General features: G+C 38.0%; 1 protein-coding gene across 34 annotated transcripts in view; it reads right to left on the bottom strand.

Annotated features, from left to right (window-relative positions):
• smoc1 (SPARC related modular calcium binding 1) overlaps nt 1-19603 on the bottom strand; it is a 163512-nt gene that overhangs the window by 81607 nt on the left and 62302 nt on the right. For all 34 annotated transcript variants that reach the window (NM_001201393.2, NM_001443161.1, NM_001443162.1 and 31 more), the window contains 2 exon segments: nt 600-680; nt 2570-2735. In NM_001201393.2, coding sequence (NP_001188322.2) covers nt 600-680; nt 2570-2735 — 247 coding nt within the window.

Here is a 19603-nt window from a genome sequence, read left to right as displayed (position 1 = left end):
TTTATCTGATATTAGAATACGTGTTAGCTTTTGTAAGTGATTTTTGGTTTTAGAATAGAATATGTAATGTTCAACTTCTCAATAATATTAGTAAAGGAAACAGGCAATTTATGTGCCATTTACATATATTTCAGTTAATATGGAAAGCGAGTGCATGTTTTGATCAAATCTAATATTGGATTTTATTTTAAATGCGTGTGCGTGTTAAACAATATAATTTGCACAAAGAAATAATGGGGTTTCTCTCAATAGAAGTTGTTACTCCACCCAGTTTAGAGCATTATTATGGGCGTTTAAGGTTATAACTAACATGGTTTAAGCGATGGATGTGCGACAGAGAAACTATGCCTTTTAGGAAACACTTGTCCAAAGACATGCGGTACAGGTGACATTGATCGTACTGTATGAGTGTGAAAGAGTGTGTATGGAAGGGCATACGCTGCGTACAACATATGCTAGATAAGTTGGCCGTTCATTTCACTGTGGCGACCCCGGATTAATAAAGGGACTAAGCCGAAAAGAAAATGAATGAATGTCACTTATGTGCCATAATATAGTACTAATAACTAGTAGAGGGTTGTGTGTATATGCAGGTTTACCTTTCATACCGGTCAACTCTTTGACCTCTGAAACAAGTGTGGGCACAAGAAGAGGTTGATCAATCCTCACCCAGTTTTTACCTGAAATTGTAAAATTAACAAGACAATTAAAAAAAAAAAAGACAGTCACACTTTATTTTAAGATTCAATTCTTGCTATAAACAAAACATATGGCTTTTAGCTAAATGCTGTTATTCATTACTGAGATATAGTTTAGGTTTAGGTATTAGACAGAATAAAATCATGCAGATTATGTACTTTATAAGTACACACTTTAATAATGAGAATTAGTACTTAAACTTCTATAACGTATAGACAAAAAAAAAATCCTTTATATAGCACAAACACAAATGATCGAAGATCAGCATTCTTTTTTTATTTTGTTCTAGTGCAGTGGCGGGTTGGGGAGGTCTGTCATGTTGTACAATGCGAGTAGGCCACTTAGAATTATTTGACAACGTCGTCACTTTAAACGCAAACGAACTGGAAACTACTGTTGGTTTATTTGTGTTGATTTCAAGTGACGTGACAGGTGCAGATTGTAAATCACTTGCATAGAAAGCGTGGGTGCCTGAGCGTGCAAGCACGAGAGTGCAAGCCTGAAGATTCAAGTTCAACTCTGCAGCCTGACCCTTCTCAAAAATCGTGCATTTTCAGTTTTCACTTTGTATTCTTCAAGTAAAAAAATACATTTAAAAAAAAAAAAATTTATAAACATTGACATTTTTGGCACAGTTTTCAATGGTTGGTCTCCAGAGCAGTACTTGGTAAATTACTTTTTTGTTTATTTCAGTAAATCTGATAGGGCACAATAATGAAGCAAATTTATGCTGTTTATAAAACTACATTTATGCAATAATAAAAATATATGTACATAATAAAAAAGAATAACAACTCTCCGTAGCATTTAGTGATTGGACTTTTTTTTTTAATTTGGTTTGCAAATAAATTGTCATTTAAAGTGCTGAGATCTTCAAAATATATGACAATTTGAAAGTCACAATCAGCAGTGATGGTGGTAAAAATATCCATCTTTTATATATTAATAATAATAATAATAATAATAATAATGATGAGAATAATAATAATAATAATTATTATTATTATTATTATTATTATTATTATGAGAATAATGATGATGATAATAATAATAATAATAATAATAATAATAATAATAATAATAATAATAATAATAATAATAATAAAAATAATAATAATAATAAATTAATAATAAATAAATAAACATTATTATTGGGTGGTTCAATAGCATTAAATAAAACACAAAATAAGATATTTTGAACAATGTTGGTAACAGTCAACCATCCATTGACATCTATAGTAGCAAAAACAAATACAGGAGAAGTCAATAACTACCGCTTTTCCAACATTACAGGTGCAGTAGGTGACTGTCTTCAGAAACATTTTTTTGTCGTGCTGGTTGAAAGTTTTCACATTCCAATAGTATCGATTAAAGTAAAAGATCTACTGTAAATGTGTTTATAGCATATGATTTTACGCAGCAAACATCCATACACTCCCACTCATACACTACAATTTGTTGCCTATACCCAATTCACCTGTACCGCATGTCTTTGGGCTGTGGAGGAAACAGGAGCCGGAGCACCCGGAGAAAACCCACGCGAACGAGGGGAGAACGTGCAAACTCCACATAGAAACGCCAACTGACCCAACCGAGGCTCGAACCAGCAACCTTCTTGCTGTGAGGTGACAGCACTACCTACTGCACCACCTCTGCATCGCCGAGAATACTTTTATATGTTTTCATAAAATCTAGATTATTATTATGATAATAAGTGTGGTTTTGTGCTTACAGGTTTTGCATTACAGAAGCCCTGAAGTGGTAAATAAGTTTTTTGCATAGAAACAAATAAAGCACATGCTCAACAGGAGGCCTGATGGTTTTCAAAAAGGTTTACAAAACAAGAAGAGAGTGTTTGCTCTGCACTGACCTTTGCATCGGCCCCTGTGGGCAAGGGTGAGCGTGCGGTCCCTGCATTTCGCCCTCTCCAGGTCACAGTTGGTATCATAACTGCGTCCGTCTGAACCACACACAGGCTTGCCGTGACTTCTGGAGCAGGATGTGGAACACGGGCTCTCTCTGTCCCCTATAAGCCACTGCACACATAAATGAAGCGATGAGGGCATGACAGTATAATCCACGCTGCGCTTGACAGAAAACCCTTGCCTAGACTTCGATGATTGTGCAATAAATTCAACCCGAGCCCCTGAGCTTGAAAACAGCTCAATGAGTTTCACAGCTTTTAGCTTCTGATGAAGATTCTGCTCTGTTGGTGCAATTGCAGTGGTTGGTGAAGCTGAAAATAGCTTTTAGCATTATTTAGATGTCTGGTTTGGTATCAGAAGACATTAATATGAATAACAGAGGCAGATCTAAATCAAAATCTGCTGTTAAACTCTGCAGAGCGGTACCGGGTCCGTGACGTCATCGACTTTCGCTTTAAGATTTAAAGGGCTAGCACTGCACCAGACCCCCGTAAGTGATTTAGTTTGAAAGTGTAGAATCTATATTTTAGGCACATATGCATCACTTTTGTTTTTATTCTACTGTACAAAAGTTATTTACACTTAAATACACAATATTTTGGGTACCTGAGCTGGGTATTGAACATTGTTTCATTTTCATAGTTTTCATATGGTTCATATTTGACACATGTACAAGTTATAGATCAAATGAAAGCTCTTGCCAGTGCTCATACGGTTCTAGCATTCTTTTTACTGAATTATATTCACATATCAAATAGTTTTCGAATGAATTGCGATGTTTCCATGGGGCAGAAGTGAATAAAATACATTTATGATCAATAAGCAGCCCCAGATAGCACAGACAGCTGTCATCTCTTCCCTTATGCTGTGCGCTTAAGGGCCATTTCTCCTCTGTTTTGGAGGTGATGTGCATAAGTAATCCTTTTATATGTCTGACGTGGTCCAAACACAGTGAATTATGTTTGATCAAACAAAAGAATAGTGAAATATGAAAACAATGATCGATCCCTGTGGCTTGTACAGCACCTCTCATCAGTTGGAATACAATAACTTTTGCATAGATTATGGTAGAGGCATTTTTCTTTTTTCCTATGATTACAGACATGTGCAGGAACCACCAAATTTAATGACAGCAACCAAGACCACACAGAACCTAAAAGGTACACTTTCAAATTTGAGTTTACAAAAAAAAAAAAAAATACAAAAAGCGCCTCTTCTTTTAGATGTTTATTATAACACAGACAACATATACAGTTTTTTTAAAACACTTTCAATAGTGTTTCATGAAAATTCAAAGGGTTTTCCTTAAAATGATGCCAAATTTTTGCAATTAAACCTCTGCATGTGGATTTGGGAAGCTTTTAAATTTGGGTTGGCAAAATCCAGGCGGAAATCCCAAAACAGCAGCAGAGTTTAACTGGTTATCACTTATTCACTACTATACTGATTAACATGTTATTTATTTATTTTTTTGTATTGTTTTGGTTTAAATGATATTTACTACTGGCTTATTACCTGCCTATTATTAAGATATTAACTGTTTCTTAAAACATCTATAGTGTGATCTTATTTTTACATCCCTAAACCTGTCCAATACCTAAACCCTTACAATTGATAAGCAGCTATTTAGTTATGTAGTTTAGCTATGTAGTTTATTGAGCTAAAAGCCTTAATTAATGTGTCGTTAATAGCGTGTATAAGGCGTGGCCCTTGTTATACTTGTTCCATGTGCGTACTATAATCACTACAATTAATTATGCCTAAATAACCCTAAACAACTCACATTTTAACCCCAACCATATAGTAAGAACAAGCAATTAATTGGTAACACTTTACAATAAGGTTCATTAGTTAATGCATTTACTAACATGATCTAATCATGAACAACACATGTACAGCATTTATTAATCATAATTGAACATTTACTAATGCATTATTAACATTCAAGTTCATGCTTGTTAACATTAGTTAATACACCATGAGTTAACATGAACTAACAATGAACTACTGTATTTTCATTAACTAACATTAACTAGCATGAACAAATACAGTAGTAGATGTATTGTTCATTGTTTGTTCATGTTAGTAAATGCATTACTTAACATTAACTAATGATCCTTATTGTAAAGTGTGACCAATTAATTATACTCTGTAGTAGAGATCTGTGTGGGACTAAATTTTGAATCCCGCTCATGCCAGGTTTTAGCCGAACCCGACTGCTCCCGCTTATATTCAGCATTTGTTGTCCCGCTGCCCGACCTGCCCGTTTTCTACGAGCTGCGCCCGTTACCGCTAACGAGCATGGGGGAAGAACAAAACCGAAAACCACCCAGCTATACAGAACTAAAAACAAGCTGTCTGTATAAACACACACACACACCAAGCAAGTGACACACACACATAGGCATCACGCTCTGTCTCTCATTCACACACATACACACCTCTCATTCGCGCACACACACACACACACACACACACACACACACACACACACACACCCACGAACGCACAGCACCAAACAAGCTAAATGCAGAATCATGCTGTCTTATTCACACACATATATACATGTGCTCGCTCGCTCGGGAGTCGGGAGTAATATTGTTAGACCACCTGTAGGGCTGCTCGAATTTAGAAAAAATCATAATCACGATTATTTCGGTCATAATTGTAATCACGATTATTCAAAACGATTATCAGTTAAAGTCAAAATAATAAGCGCTCCTGAGAATATTTTTTAAAATAAATATTTCCCAAATGATGTTTAACAGGGCAAGCAATTTTAACAGTATTTCCTATCATTTTTTTTCTTCTTAGCTTATTTGTTTGTTTGTTTGTTTGTTTTTTGGCTAGAATAAAAGCAGGTTTAAATATTTTGAAACCCATTTAAGCTCAATATTATTAGCCCCCTTAAGCAATATAAATTTTTAATTGTCTGTAGAAGAATCTACTGTTGTAAAATGACTTGCCTAATTACCCTAATTAAGTCTTTGTATAGCAGTTTGAATCTAAATGCTTGTTTTGAAAATAGTCTTATATTATGTACTGTCATCATGGCAAAGATAAAAGAAATCAGTTATTAGAAACGAGTTATTAAAACTATTATGTTCAGAAATGAAAAAATCTTCTTCCCATGAAACAGAAATTGGGGTGGAAGAGGTTTGCTAATATTCAGGAGGGCTAATAATTCTTCAACTGCATATATACAGTTTTTTCCACCCTGCAAAGGAAAGAAAATTAAATACCATAGAAAAAGAATATGAAAAAAAAAAAACACACACATAAGCATGCGGTCTTTTGCGCTGCTAAGTTAATAATCATTTATTGATTAATCAATAATAATCTTATATCTTTTTCATATTCGTTAGAAGCTATGGAAACCAGATTTACGATTAATTGCACAGCCCGTCCAAAATTAAATCAGTTACCGACCGCTCCCGTGCTTTATTCGGAAATGTATTCCTGCGCCGCAGAAATCTGGTCGGGTCCTGCGGGAATGCAGACCTCTACTCTGAAGTTAAATTAATTGGTTGACTTGTGAATTTAAGCTAATAAATGTGATAACAGTTTTTTATAAAGGGTCACAAAACACCAAAACACATTTTTGAGCTGTTGACAGTCATATATTTGTCCAACACTGCAAAAAACACTATTAGAACACATATAGTTCACTAAAAAGTGAAAATGTATTGTTTTTGCATTATTTTAATTAAATTATTTGTTAACAACAGGGATGGCAACTCCTCACGGAGACTGCCATCTAAACCAAAACAAACGGACGGCAGCTCCTCACGGAGCCTGCCTTCAAACTGAAAGCAAAAGTAAAACAATATGCCCGGGCCCGGTCCTCCCTCGGCTTCCTCTGCCATCATTCCTCCTCTTACAGTCCAGAGCTCCTTCCGTGGGATTCGAGGCTGGTGCGCACCACAGGTGCATCCACTTACACGCGGCCTCATTCCGTTCCCACGGCTCTCGGACACGCCCCCTTGCCACACACTGCCTTAGTCAACTTGTTTTAGTTACTAAGTTTACAGTATGTTTATATCACTACAATATTATGGACTTAAAGATCCGCTGTAAATGCTGCACTCCAATTGTAAACATGTAAACATCTTAAACTATTATCGTTGTGTAGGATTTTTGTCGCATTTGTGACAAGATAGTCTATACTAGGGATGGGAAGATTAACCGATATGTATCGATACGCGGTCATGTGCGTGCACGATGCGAGTGCATCGGTAGAGCAGCAGAGGATGAATGAAATTTTGAAAGCAAATCGAGATGCATCGGTTTTTGCGAGATGCATCGGTTTTTCCAAGATACAGCTTATATTTTTAACATAGAATGTATTTTTTATTTATTAACAAGTGTTGTCGACCTGTTTTTGGCGCATAATTTAATCGACCTACATAAAGTAGCAACGGACTTGCGGACTTGCGGATGTGTACACAACTCGGTGTATCAGGTGTGCGGATGAAGCTAGTGGTGCGCCCTCAGAAAGTGCCCTCAGAAAGCGCGAGAAGCAAAACAAACATTTTATTCCCCACTGAGTTTTAAATCTAAAGTATGGCAACATTATGGATTTTGCAAAAAGGATGGACGACTTGACAGGACAGATGCAATTTGCAAAATGTGGCGCGCATCTGTAAAATACACGGGCAGTACGACTAATCTGATATCTCACTTGAAGCGGCGCCACGGTGTTGTTGTGGAAGCATCTTCCAGTGTTCCTGCATCCCCGGCTTCCTGCTCTGCTTAAACTGTAGCTACAGTACCAGCTCCAAAAGTGGTGAGAAAAGCATTGAATGTTATTTCCATGCGCAACAGTTTTGTGCGCTCTACGCCAATAACGGATGCTATTGCATTGTTCATCTGCAAAGATATTCAGCCTAGTGTCACGGAGAACGAAGGTTTTAAACACCTCCTCCTGTTCATTTTCATTTATTTATATTTTTATTAGCCTGTTGTTTACAGTGACAGTGATGTTTCAAAGCAGCATAACACTGCTAGTTCACGACTTTAAATTTTAAATATTCAGTGGCAAAATATATCTTTGTAAAACTTGTTTTCATAGTTGAAAAGTTAAATCACAGTTCTTGTTGTGCAAAGGTAAACCTTTATGTTGAAAGAGTGCAAATATATGTGTTTTTAATATTTATTGCACTTATACATTCTGTTTATCTTGAAAATACTTAAATAATATGTGCTATAGGTTCTAAAATGGCCCTCTACTGTAAACTGACACTCTGGCTCTGAGAGAAAAGCCAGTTTGTAAAAAAAGTCTTGGTTTTGCTTGGTTTATAAATAATCAAACTCATTCAATGGCACAGCATCCTCTTTCACATAATCTCATAAACTTGATCTAATAAGTTAGTGCTGAATTATCGCATTGTATCGTGATATGGGTGTGAATCGTATCGTGTTGCATCGCAATATGTCACAAATGTATCACTAATATATCGGATCGTATTCTTTGTATCGAGATGCGTATCGGATCGGCATTATAGCTTAGATGCCCAACCCTAGTCTATACACATTTCATGGCTTTTTGACACTACGTTACCTACCAAATGCATCTAAGTTACTGAGAAATGCTGAGGGTTTTTTTTTTTCTCCCATTCACCATGCAGTATGAAACATTCCATTAAAACTACAATCTTCCAGCAGTTCCTCACATCCAATATCTCATTTGTCACGGGGGCATGCATGACACGTTCCTGAATGAAAGTGAATGTGCCAGACTGCAGTCAAAGTTACAATTAATAAATTAATAATTTGCCAAATAATTTGATTACTGATGTCCATGTAAACACAGTCGCTTTCTTTCTCCTCTGCGTCTGTGTTTTCTCTGTGAGCCTAATGCTTTCAGCGGCACTGAGGATTTACTTGGTACGCCGCAATCAAACCGGAAAACCAACTAAAAGCAGCAGAATAGCAGCGCTTTAATAAATGGCCTTTGCTAAAGGCATCACGCAAATCAAAGACAGGCAAAGCAACAGATTAATTTTATTCAACATATTTAGATGTAACCCCACTTTAACGTTTTCATAAGTAACTGCAATTTAGTTACACATTATTTCTCAGTAACTTTAACGAATTACTGTTACTTTTATTCATTCATTCATTTTCTTGTCGGCTTAGTCCCTTTATTAATCCGGGGTCGCCACAGCGGACTGAACCGCCAACTTATCCAGCTAGTTTTTAAGCAGCGGATGCCCTTCCAGCCGCAACCCATTTCTGGGAAACATCCACACACACATTCACACACACACTCATACACTACGAACAATTTAGCCTACCCAATTCACCTGTACCACATGTCTTTGGACTGTGGGGGAAATCGGAGCACCCGGAGGAAACCCACGCGAAGGCAGGGAGAACATGCAAACTCCACACAGAAATACCAACTGAGCCGAGGTTCGAACCAGCGACCCAGCGACATTCTTGCTGTGAGGCGACAACACTATCTACTGCACCACTGCCTCGCCCCCTGTTACTTTTATTTTGTAAATAAATTACGTAATGCAGTTACATGTAACTAGTTACTCCCCAACACTGTTGGTCGGTGGTTTGGTTTGGATTGGTTGATTGATTGATTGATTGATTGATTGATTGATTGATTGATTGATTGATTGATTGATTGATTGATTGATTGATTGATTGATTGATTGATTGATTGATTGATTGATTGACCGATCATTATACTCCCAAGCTTAGTTTTGATCTCATACTAACTATACAAATACTTTATACTTTACTTTTGTATCTAATTGAAATACTGAATATAATTCTTGTGTTCTCCCTTACAGTATAACATTTCTTCTTCCTTCCATACTATACCATGACCTTAACAGAGTAACAACAACCATCAGTTGCAGCTTTCCTTTCTTTACTATTTAATAATGTAACTAGTCACCTTAAACACACAGTATCATTCTTGAGTTTCCACAGTTTCAGACAGGCACATACTGTATTCCTCTAACATTCGAGAGAGACAGTCTTTGGAGGACGAGAGAAAACAAATCCAGTGGAGCATTCCTTAGGGCTCAGTGTAGATGCACTGTACGCTGGCCAGCTTTAGGCCTAGACAAATTTGCTAGCGATTCTGCTGAATCATCATGCAATGCAGTTCTGACACTTAGGTTTCACAGCACAGCAGGTACACAGAACTGGAGAATCACTACTGGAAAAACAGCAGCTTTAGCCAGAAACACAGGGCACATTTTCCATTTTAACATGACCCATCTGAATGAATCGAGTGATCACACACAGACACACACACACACACACACACACACAAACAACAAAAGGTTGCTTCAGGACTGATTCTCTTGAGTTCAGCAATTAAGCAAATGGAACCAAATGATGTCACTAATATAGCAGACGTGGACTGATTCAGCCTGAATGCCTGATGGCAGAGAGACCAGCTTCTTTCCAGCTGGACGTATAACAATATTAAATCTCCTTTACAATGTAGTATACTGTGCTTAAAAAAAACAAGAGCAGCCACACTAAAATGTATACCTGAGCAAATCTTTACTGTCGTTTAAGACAGGCCAAATTATTCCTGTTAAAGGGCACCTAGGTTACCCCTTTTTTCAGATTTAATATAAGTCTTTTGCGTCTCTAGAATGTGTATATAAAGTTTCAGATCAAAATACCCATCAGATTTTTCATTATACCTTTTACAAGATGCTGTTTTATACTGATTTCCAGCAGGGGGTGGTTTTGTCGTACTGCGCCTTTAAGACGAGTATTTATACATGCCCGCCCACTATTTCTACATGCCTCCTCCCTCAGCTGCGTCATATAACAGACAGACTTAAAGGAAGAAGGTCTCACGTAGCGTTTGTGAGATACTACAGTAAGAACTAACCTTTACTAATCAGTATTGTGAAGTTGCATTGATGAGTCACACACAATATCGTTACAAAGTTAACGCGCGCGCCCGCGCACACACACACACACACACACACACACACGCAGGCAGGCAGACAGACAGAGCGCGCTTAGCTTAGTTAAGGCTAACCTTAAGTACTGTGTTGATATCTGTTATGCTAATGTACAAAATAAACCTGATTTAACTTCCACAAACCGGGATTGAAGCGTCTTCTTTTATAAATGTTCTGACACGCGGCTGTGCTGATGAAGTAAAGCTGAAGTAAAACGCTGTAATTAATTACACACATACTCTGTTTTAAAACACTTTAAACATGTGAAACTTACTCTTAATCACATTTGATGATGATTGCTGATCCTAGCGAACAGAACAGACCTTTTATTCCCGGTTGCTTTGCGTATGTCTGCCTGGTCTTGTTGACATATACACGCGACTACCGCAACATGTTAATGCTCGCAGCTGTCAATCAATTCGGTGGGCGGGGGGATCGCACACCTAGGTAATGGTGCGATCGATTTGAAAACAGCTCCAATTGGCCGACCCTTTTTTTGTAGTTAAATTGAAAAAAAAGGACTGGGTGTGTTCATATCACCCCAGTATGACGGTCTATACACTATACCAACACACAGATCTGTCCAAACAGCTTGAAAAGTAGATTTTTTACCATAGGTGCCCTTTTACTGTCACCTGGTCTTAATATGAATGATCCAAAGCAAGCTGTTTTTAGTGTGATTTGGTCATTATTTTGTTTGTGTGAAGGAAATCAAAATTTGAAAGAAAAAGAGACTCGTTCAAAAAAACGTAACTAGTATGAATGCCATAAGTATGTTGACAAATTTATACTTAAAGGATGATTCCTCTCTTGATGACATTTATTATTATATCACTTTTACGGGTTTCTCAGCAGCAGAGGTTTTCAAAGTGAGATCACCTTTGAGTGCAGTTAGGGATGCACCGATACCATTTTATTTTGGAACCGATCCGATCTCAATGTGGTAAACTGTGCTTAAATAATCAAGATCAGCCACACTAAAATGTATACCTGAGCAAATCTTTACTGTCGTTTAAGACAGGCCAAATTATTCCTGTTGACAGTCGCCTGGTCTTAGTACGAATGCTGATCCAAAGCAAGCTGTTTTTAGTGTGAATTAGTCAATTTTTTTTGTGAAGGAAATCAAAATTTGAAAGAAAAAGAGACTCGTTCAAAAAAACGTAACTAGTATGAATGCCATAAGTATGTGGACAAAATTTATACTTAAAGGATGATTCCTCTCTTGATGACATTTATTATTATATCACGTTTACGGGTTTCTCAGCAGCAGAGGTTTTCAAAGTGAGATAAACTTTGAGCGCAGTTAGGGATGCACCGATACCATTTTTTTGGGAACCGATCCGATCTCAATGTGGTAAACTGTGCTTAAATAATCAAGATCAGCCACACTAAAATGTATACCTGAGCAAATCTTTACTGTCGTTTAAGACAGGCCAAATTATTCCTGTTGACAGTCGCCTGGTCTTAGTACGAATGCTGATTCAAAGCAAGCTGTTTTTAGTGTGATTTGGTCAATTTTTTTTTTTTGTGAAGGAAATCAAAATTTGACAGAAAAAGAGACTCGTTCAAAAAACGTAACTAGTATGAATGCCATAAGTATGTTGACAAAATTTATACTTCAAGGATGATTCCTCTCTTGGTGACATTGATTATTATATCACGTTTACGGGTTTCTCAGCAGCAGAGGTTTTCAAAGTGAGATCACCTTTGAGCGCAGTTAAGGATGCACCGATACCATTTTTTTGGAACCGATCCGATCTCCATACCAAAATTCTGAGTATCGACCGATACAGATCAGATCCCGATACTGTGCCATTTTTTCTAAGCATAATACAGTTTCCATACCTCTGGTGCTAAACTCAAATACTATATCTTTAGAAAACATAACAGATCTACAGGTCTACTGTATATGACAGACGACACAATCTAACTAAAAACATGATGGTCCAGCTTGTGTTTCTTTTCTTTTTTTTAATATTAAGATTTTTCTTTGAAATCTGCAATAGGCTACCACCAGGGCTTGAGATTAACTTTTTTTGATCCCCAGCCACTGTGGCTAGTAGTTTTCCAACATTACTAGCCACTCTGCATTTTCACTAGCCACAATTTTATTGTTGGAAAAAAAAACGCATAAATAGGACTTTGACTTGCTAAAATTACTTGATTTAGATTTTGCATTATCTCTACATGCCGTGTCATGTATGAGCTTGCTCAATAATCATGTGCAAATGGGTCACGGTTTCATAGTATTAAAACTAGTTTTTATTTCAGAGCTCGAAAATGAAGGATCTACCAAATTTATCCCTGACCATACCAAACATAAACAATTTTTTCTTAGCCACAAAATTTAAATGTGTTAAAACAAGCAAAATATAGCTGCATACTATACTGTTTATTTAAACGGCACCTATGGTGAAAAATCGACTTTTCAAGCTGTTTGGACAGACGTGTGTATATATCGTGTATAGACCAGGGGTGCTCAATCCTGTTCCTGGAGATCTACCTTCCTGCAGATTTCAGTTGCTAGCCATATCAAACACACCTGAACCAATTAATTAGGACCTGAACTACACTTGATAATTACAGGCAGGTGTGTTTGCTATGGGTAGCAACTGAAATCTGTAGGAAGGTACTGTAGCTCTCCAGGAACAGGCTTGAGCACCCCTGGTATAGACTGTCATATTGGGGTGAAAAACACACCCAGTCCTTTTTTTTTCAATTTAACAACGTAAAAATGGTGGACCAATTGGAGCTGTTTTCAGATCGACCCCAACTCGACGTAGGAGTGCGGTCCCCCTCGCCCACCGAACTGATTGACAGCTGTTGCATTGACATGTCCCGGTAGTCACGTGTATGATCACGTCAACAAGACCAGACGTGAGCAAAGCAACTGGGAATAAAAGGTCTGTTCAGTTCGCTCAGATCATCAATCATCATCAAATGTGATCAAGAGTAAGTTTCACATGTTTAACATGTTTTAAAACAGTGCATGTGTGTAATAAAGAACAGCGATTCACTTCAGATTCACTTCATCAGCACAGCTGTGCGTCAGAACAATTATAAAAGAAGACTCTTCAATCCTGATTTGTGGACGTTAAATCAGGTTTATTTCGTACATAAACATAACAGATATCCACAAAGCAAAGGAGGTTAAGCTGCATGCTTAAGCTGTGTATGCGTGTTTTTCTGTGTGTGTGTGTGCGCGCGTGAACTTTGTAACGATATTGTGTGTGACTAATCAATGCAACTGCACAACAAATACTCATTGGTAAAGTTCTTACTGTATTATTTCTCACAAACGCTACGTGAAATCTTCTTCCTTTAAGTCTGACTGTTGTCTGACGCAGAAAGCCACGTAGATAAGGTAGGCGGGAAGGACTCGCCTTAAAGGCGCAGTACAACAAAACAACCCCCTGGTGGAAAGATGTATAAAACAGGATCTAGTAAAAGGTATAATAATAAAATCTAATGAGTGTTTTGAGATGAAACTTTACAGACACATTCTGGAGACGCAAAACACTATTGAATCTGAAAAAGGTGTAACCTAGGTGCCCTTTAACAAAACATATGCACAGTAATCTGTCCTGGCTAAAGGTCCCAGATCACCTGTTAACTACACATAAATGGGGAGTTGATCTCCCATTAAACCAATGTTATTGTAAAAAAATGGTAATTAAACCAAATTAATGCAAAAGAAAGCAGGTACAAAACATACCATGTGTTAATAAAATGATGATCCTACATACGGTTAATGTTAGACCTATTAATAATCTGTTCAAAGAATGGTTAAAGCGAAAGCAACCAACCTTTTAGGAAATCCTGATATTTTCCTGCAGGTTTGACGCCAGGTTTGAATCCAGTTTTACTTAATCTCACGCCAATCTTGCCATGAGTGAGACGGAAAAAGTTTAAAACAAGGTCCGCTTATATGCTTCAGCGCCAAAACACAAACTGATATGTTAAATAAAATATTGATATAAATAAAATTACAGTGAAATATTCACAGTTTTAGAGTAGCCTATAGACCTTTTTCAAGGCGGCTGCATGGAGGGCGACATAGTGACCAGCGTCTTCCGGTAGAATGCTAAACACTTCTGTTTACAGCGTGTACAACTGGTAATTTGCGCTCCGAAAATGGGTGTCAATGACGTTTTTAATAGATAACAGAGTGTTTTTGGGACACACATCTTAGAAATGTGTCTGTTAAAGCCGTTATAATCTGTAACGTGGTTCAAGCGTGTCAGAAATACGAGAAAAACGTTCTCCTAGTTCACGTGTCTGCCGTCAGAAATACAGTGTGTCAGCCTGTCAGCTCAGCGGCTCTTTAACACACACACACAGAGAGAGAGAGAGAGAGAGAGAGAGAGAGAGAGAGAGAGAGAAACTTAACAGGTATGAAAGTCGTGCAATTTACAAAAATGACCAATAAAAGTCTGTTATTGATACTCTGCTGGCTGATTTGCTGTTCATTCTGATCGCGAGCCGTTTGTGTTTTATTTCGTGTGTTGTTTTTACCACGGTTTGTGTTTTTCTGTCATTTCGAAATGACACTAGCCTATATTTTCACTTTGTCACAGTTATTAAATCAGTGTGTGAGTGGCACAGTACAGGCTGCGTGTGTGTGTCAAACAATTTGGTGAATTACATTTGTTTAGGCTGGTTATATATTTGAAATAAAGAGAAAATGTTGACTTTAGCGATGACGAGGCTTCATTTAAACTGCAGAAGATGCCGTCTGACAACGAGGGGAAAACGCCTCACAGCAGCTGTTTTCCATCCTATTAGATCGCATTTCTTTAAATGATCAGTCCAGGAGATGGTGCTGATGGACAACAGGATTAGTTCAAAGAGGATAAAAGCAGGTAAAATAGATTAAAAATAGTTTCAAAGCTGTCCAAATGTGACTATTTACACGCATCAGCTGCCGACTGGAAGTTCTTCGCATTCTCCTTGCGCATACACGCAAAGCATAATGGGTAATTTTGCGTTCCAAGAAAAAGGTCTATATTAGGCTTAATAATAATGACACTCCATATTGCACCCATCAGTTTCACTTTTATTATATTATTCAACTAGTTTGGCCATGATGAGTCAGAATTTACAAATTATTTGCAGCATTAAAAGTATTCCCCACGGAAGAATAAACTCAGTTGAAAGGATGAGAGAACGAAAACTCATTGTGAGAATAATCTTACGGAGCGGCGCTTATCGCGTATGCAGCCAGATGCGTGAATGAAGCACTTGAAGCTTGGCATTGTGAGACACAGCCTGCAGCCCTCCGTTAACTGCGGACACTCCAGACACTTGAGCAGCACAAAGGGAAGAAATCAGTGCTTTGATGATTTGTCCAGTGTATTATTGAGACGGTAATAACTCTCTTTACGCTAGTGTTGTTGCGAATGTGATCTGCTGATGACAGGCACAGTGCAACATGATTAAGAAACAGCAATGAACACCTTGTTGCAGGTCAAAATGAACATATTTAATGCAAAACTAAATGCATTTCTCCACTAATTATTTAAACTAACAGGAATGAATAGTCTTGGAGACAGTTTTTCTTGTTGTCATGAACGCGACACGCAGTTTGAATTGTGTATGAATGGAGAATGATTGACAGGTAAAGTGAAGTGAACATGAATTTAACCACTTGAATATTCATCTGTACCTTACATTAAACTATAGAATGGCTTCAGGACATATGGGATATAGTAGCCTCCATGACAACGTTCTAGTGTCTTATAATAAGCTGCCTTCATGGCTTAGTTGGCTTATGAACACAGAATATATTGCTTGTGCAAGATCAGATTTGGATTGGTACCAGCTGGCCGATTCCCTATACAGGAAAAATATGAGGTATCGAACCAATACCCGATCCAAGTATTGGGATTGGTGCATCCCTAAGCACAGTACTGTAGGTATAAACTTTAAGGGAGAGTACAACAAATATATGTGTGTGTATATTTGTTTTGCATTCATAATTGCTCAAATAATAAAAGAAAAACTCAATGGTAGCATTATCAAGACTGTCAGAAAAAAATGAGTAAGACTGATAACACAGACAAGAACAATGTCTAATTTACTGTCCTGCCAATAGACACTGCATTAGAAACGACTTGCACACAAGTCAACCCAGGCTCATTGCGGACACATACCAAGAGGACAGCGAAATACGTAACCTTAAGTATGTCTGCTCATAGTTTTTGTTTTTGTAAATCCACCAGAGACCACTGTATATGCTTTTTGGTGATCACAAATTCCCTCTTGCGCGTCCTCTTTTGTCGTAAATCCACTAGATACACTACAGCCGACCAGGCCAGCTTGCTGCCGACTGAATGACTGACCCACCACACCCTTCACAAAACCCAATTGCTTTCCCCATTGCTTTCAGGAGCAATCTAGTATAAAAAAAAGCTCTTCGCCAGAACCTAACCCCATCGTCGCGGTCAACTTCACTCCGCCTCGCAAGTCAGCCGACATATGCGGCAAGCCACTGGAAAAACTGGTAACACCGGAAAAGTTATCCATACAGAGACAAGCAGTCAGCGTTAGCTCGAAAAGGAACAGAAGCTGTCAGCGGTGTCACAATGCCCTGTAGTGTTAAATTTCCAGTTTCCAATGGTAGGTAAGCTAATGCTGTTTTAACATTAAGTTAATGTACATTGTAAATCAGTGTTTTTCACTTTGGATTTCAGTCTCTTGGTTTCAGGCACCAAAAAAAAAAAGATGAAATACACAAAAGGCGATGAAACATGTACTTTTACAGCCCATACAACTGTTTAGCCTTTACACGGCTATGCTGCGTCATTAATAATTGATTAATTCTTTAATTAAATGCAACACACCTATTTAAAAAATCAATTAGTTACTTTATAAAAAAAAATTATGATTAAGCCCATTGGCCTAATCATTACTTAACCAAAGTTAGCAACCCAGGCTCATTCTGATAACGTAGTCTCGTGGACGTTTCTGGAGACCGTGAAATACATCCCGGGAGGTACGTATGGCTGCATTTCATTTTTTTTTTAAGCGAACGCTACGGGGCGGTATGAGGCTGTTCCCTTTCGCGCTTACCAGCTGACCGCTTACCTCCGTGTGGAGGGCTTTCCCGCCGCAACCAGTTTGTCCTGTCAGCTCATCATGTAAGTCGGCAGACTTCAGATGCAGAGAGGGGGAGTTGACGAAGGCGACCGGGTATGAGTCCGGGGAAGAGCACTTCCAGAAATCAGGTAAGACAAAAACAGAATAAAAAAAAGATGAAAATGAGTTCATAACAGGGTGAGAATGTGGTGAAATCCGAAAACGTGGTAAAAAAACATCAGACGAGGGCTTTTTTTTTCTAGTCGGCTTTTCTAAATTGTTGCTTGGGTTTAGGGAAGTGAGTGGGCGGGAGGGTTAATTGGTTAAAATTGGTTGGGTTTAGGGAAGGAGGAGGGTGGGTCAGCCGATTGGCCAGCCGCACAGTCAATCATTCAGTCAGTCAGTCACCCTCTGATGGGTTCACGCTAGAACAGCGCGGTCACGAACGGCACTCGCGACAGACATTTGAGATACGAAAAAAAGCCTCTCGCGGATTCACGAAAAAAAAAAAACTGCAAAAATACGTACCTCCCGGGATGTATTTCGCGGTCTCCAAAAACGTCCACGGGACTACGTTTTCAGAATGAGCCTGGGTTGCAACTTAGTAAACCCTTTGTAACTTGTAACTATAAACTTAATTATACATGCAAAATTTATATTATATTTAAAAATATTCACATACACTCAAAACATGTTTTTTACTTGTTCAAACTACTTAATTAAAATGAAATGAAACAACACACTTCTTGAGATTTCATTGACACAACTTAATTTTCTTATGTTTAATCCACATTAATTTGTTAAAAGTGTCAACGAATGAATTGTGTGGAATCCTGCGTTTTTTTTATTGTGTAGTTCATTCATTCATTTTCTTGTTGGCTTAGTACATTTAATAATCTGGGGTCGCCACAGCGGAACAAACCGCCAACTTATCCAGCAAGTTTTTACGCAGCGGATGCCCTTCCAGCTGCAACCCATCTCTGGGAAACATCCACACACACACACACAAACACACTCACTAACACTAAACACACTAAGGACAATTTAGCTTACCCAATTCATCTGTACCACTTGTCTTTGGACTGTAGGGGAAACCGGAGCACCCGGAGGAAACCCACGCGAATGCAGGGAGAACATGCAAACTCCACACAGAAACGCCAACTGAGCCGAGGTTCGAACCAGCGACCCGGCGACCATCTTGCTGTGAGGCAACAGCACTACCTACTGCGCCACTGCGTCGCCCTATAGTGTAGTTCGTTTACCTAAAATCTGTAAGAAAGTGGGTTTACTCACTTTATTTAAGTAAAGTCAACTTGTTTAATGAAATTTAATCATCCCAAAACAACTAAAATACCTTTTAGAGCCACTGTATGTAATTGAGTATTTTCATTGCAGTTGTCTCTCTAGTGTACACATAATTCTTTTCAAGAGAAATAACTATTCAGTAGTCAGCAATCCATAAATCCCACAAGCACTCCCAAACTCATATGCAAATCATTAAAACAATCCTCCTGTTGATTAAACATGTCAAGCACATTTTTTTAATTAAAAGGGATCTCCAAAAATATTCTCTTTTTTCCATTTTGGGGATCATGACAAATGTTTTTTTTTTCTTAGCACTCTATTTTGAGGAATAGGATACTTTTAACTAAGCCTGGACACATGATAAAAAGTTTCAGGATGAGCTGGAGACACCAGAGAAATCTCTTTGCACAGATGGATTTTTATTCTTGGCAGGCATTCTGTGTGTGTGTGGTATTCACAAGAAGTGCCAGAGTCTATAACGTGTGAAGCACTCATTACCTTAAAGGAAGAACAACAACAAAATATAACAGGCAAAGGCAGGCTTCTGATTGGATGGCACAGAATTAGCAGGACTGGCCAAGTTTAGTTGGCAACCCTAAAAAGGGTTAAAAACAAGTGTGAATTCTGTTCCAAATTAGAACTCAAACA

Source organism: Danio rerio, chromosome 17 (genome assembly GCF_052040795.2).
Source record: "Danio rerio strain M-AB ecotype USA chromosome 17, GRCz13ab, whole genome shotgun sequence".
Lineage (NCBI taxonomy): Eukaryota > Metazoa > Chordata > Actinopteri > Cypriniformes > Danionidae > Danio > Danio rerio.
This window is presented reverse-complemented; position numbering and strand designations above follow the sequence as displayed.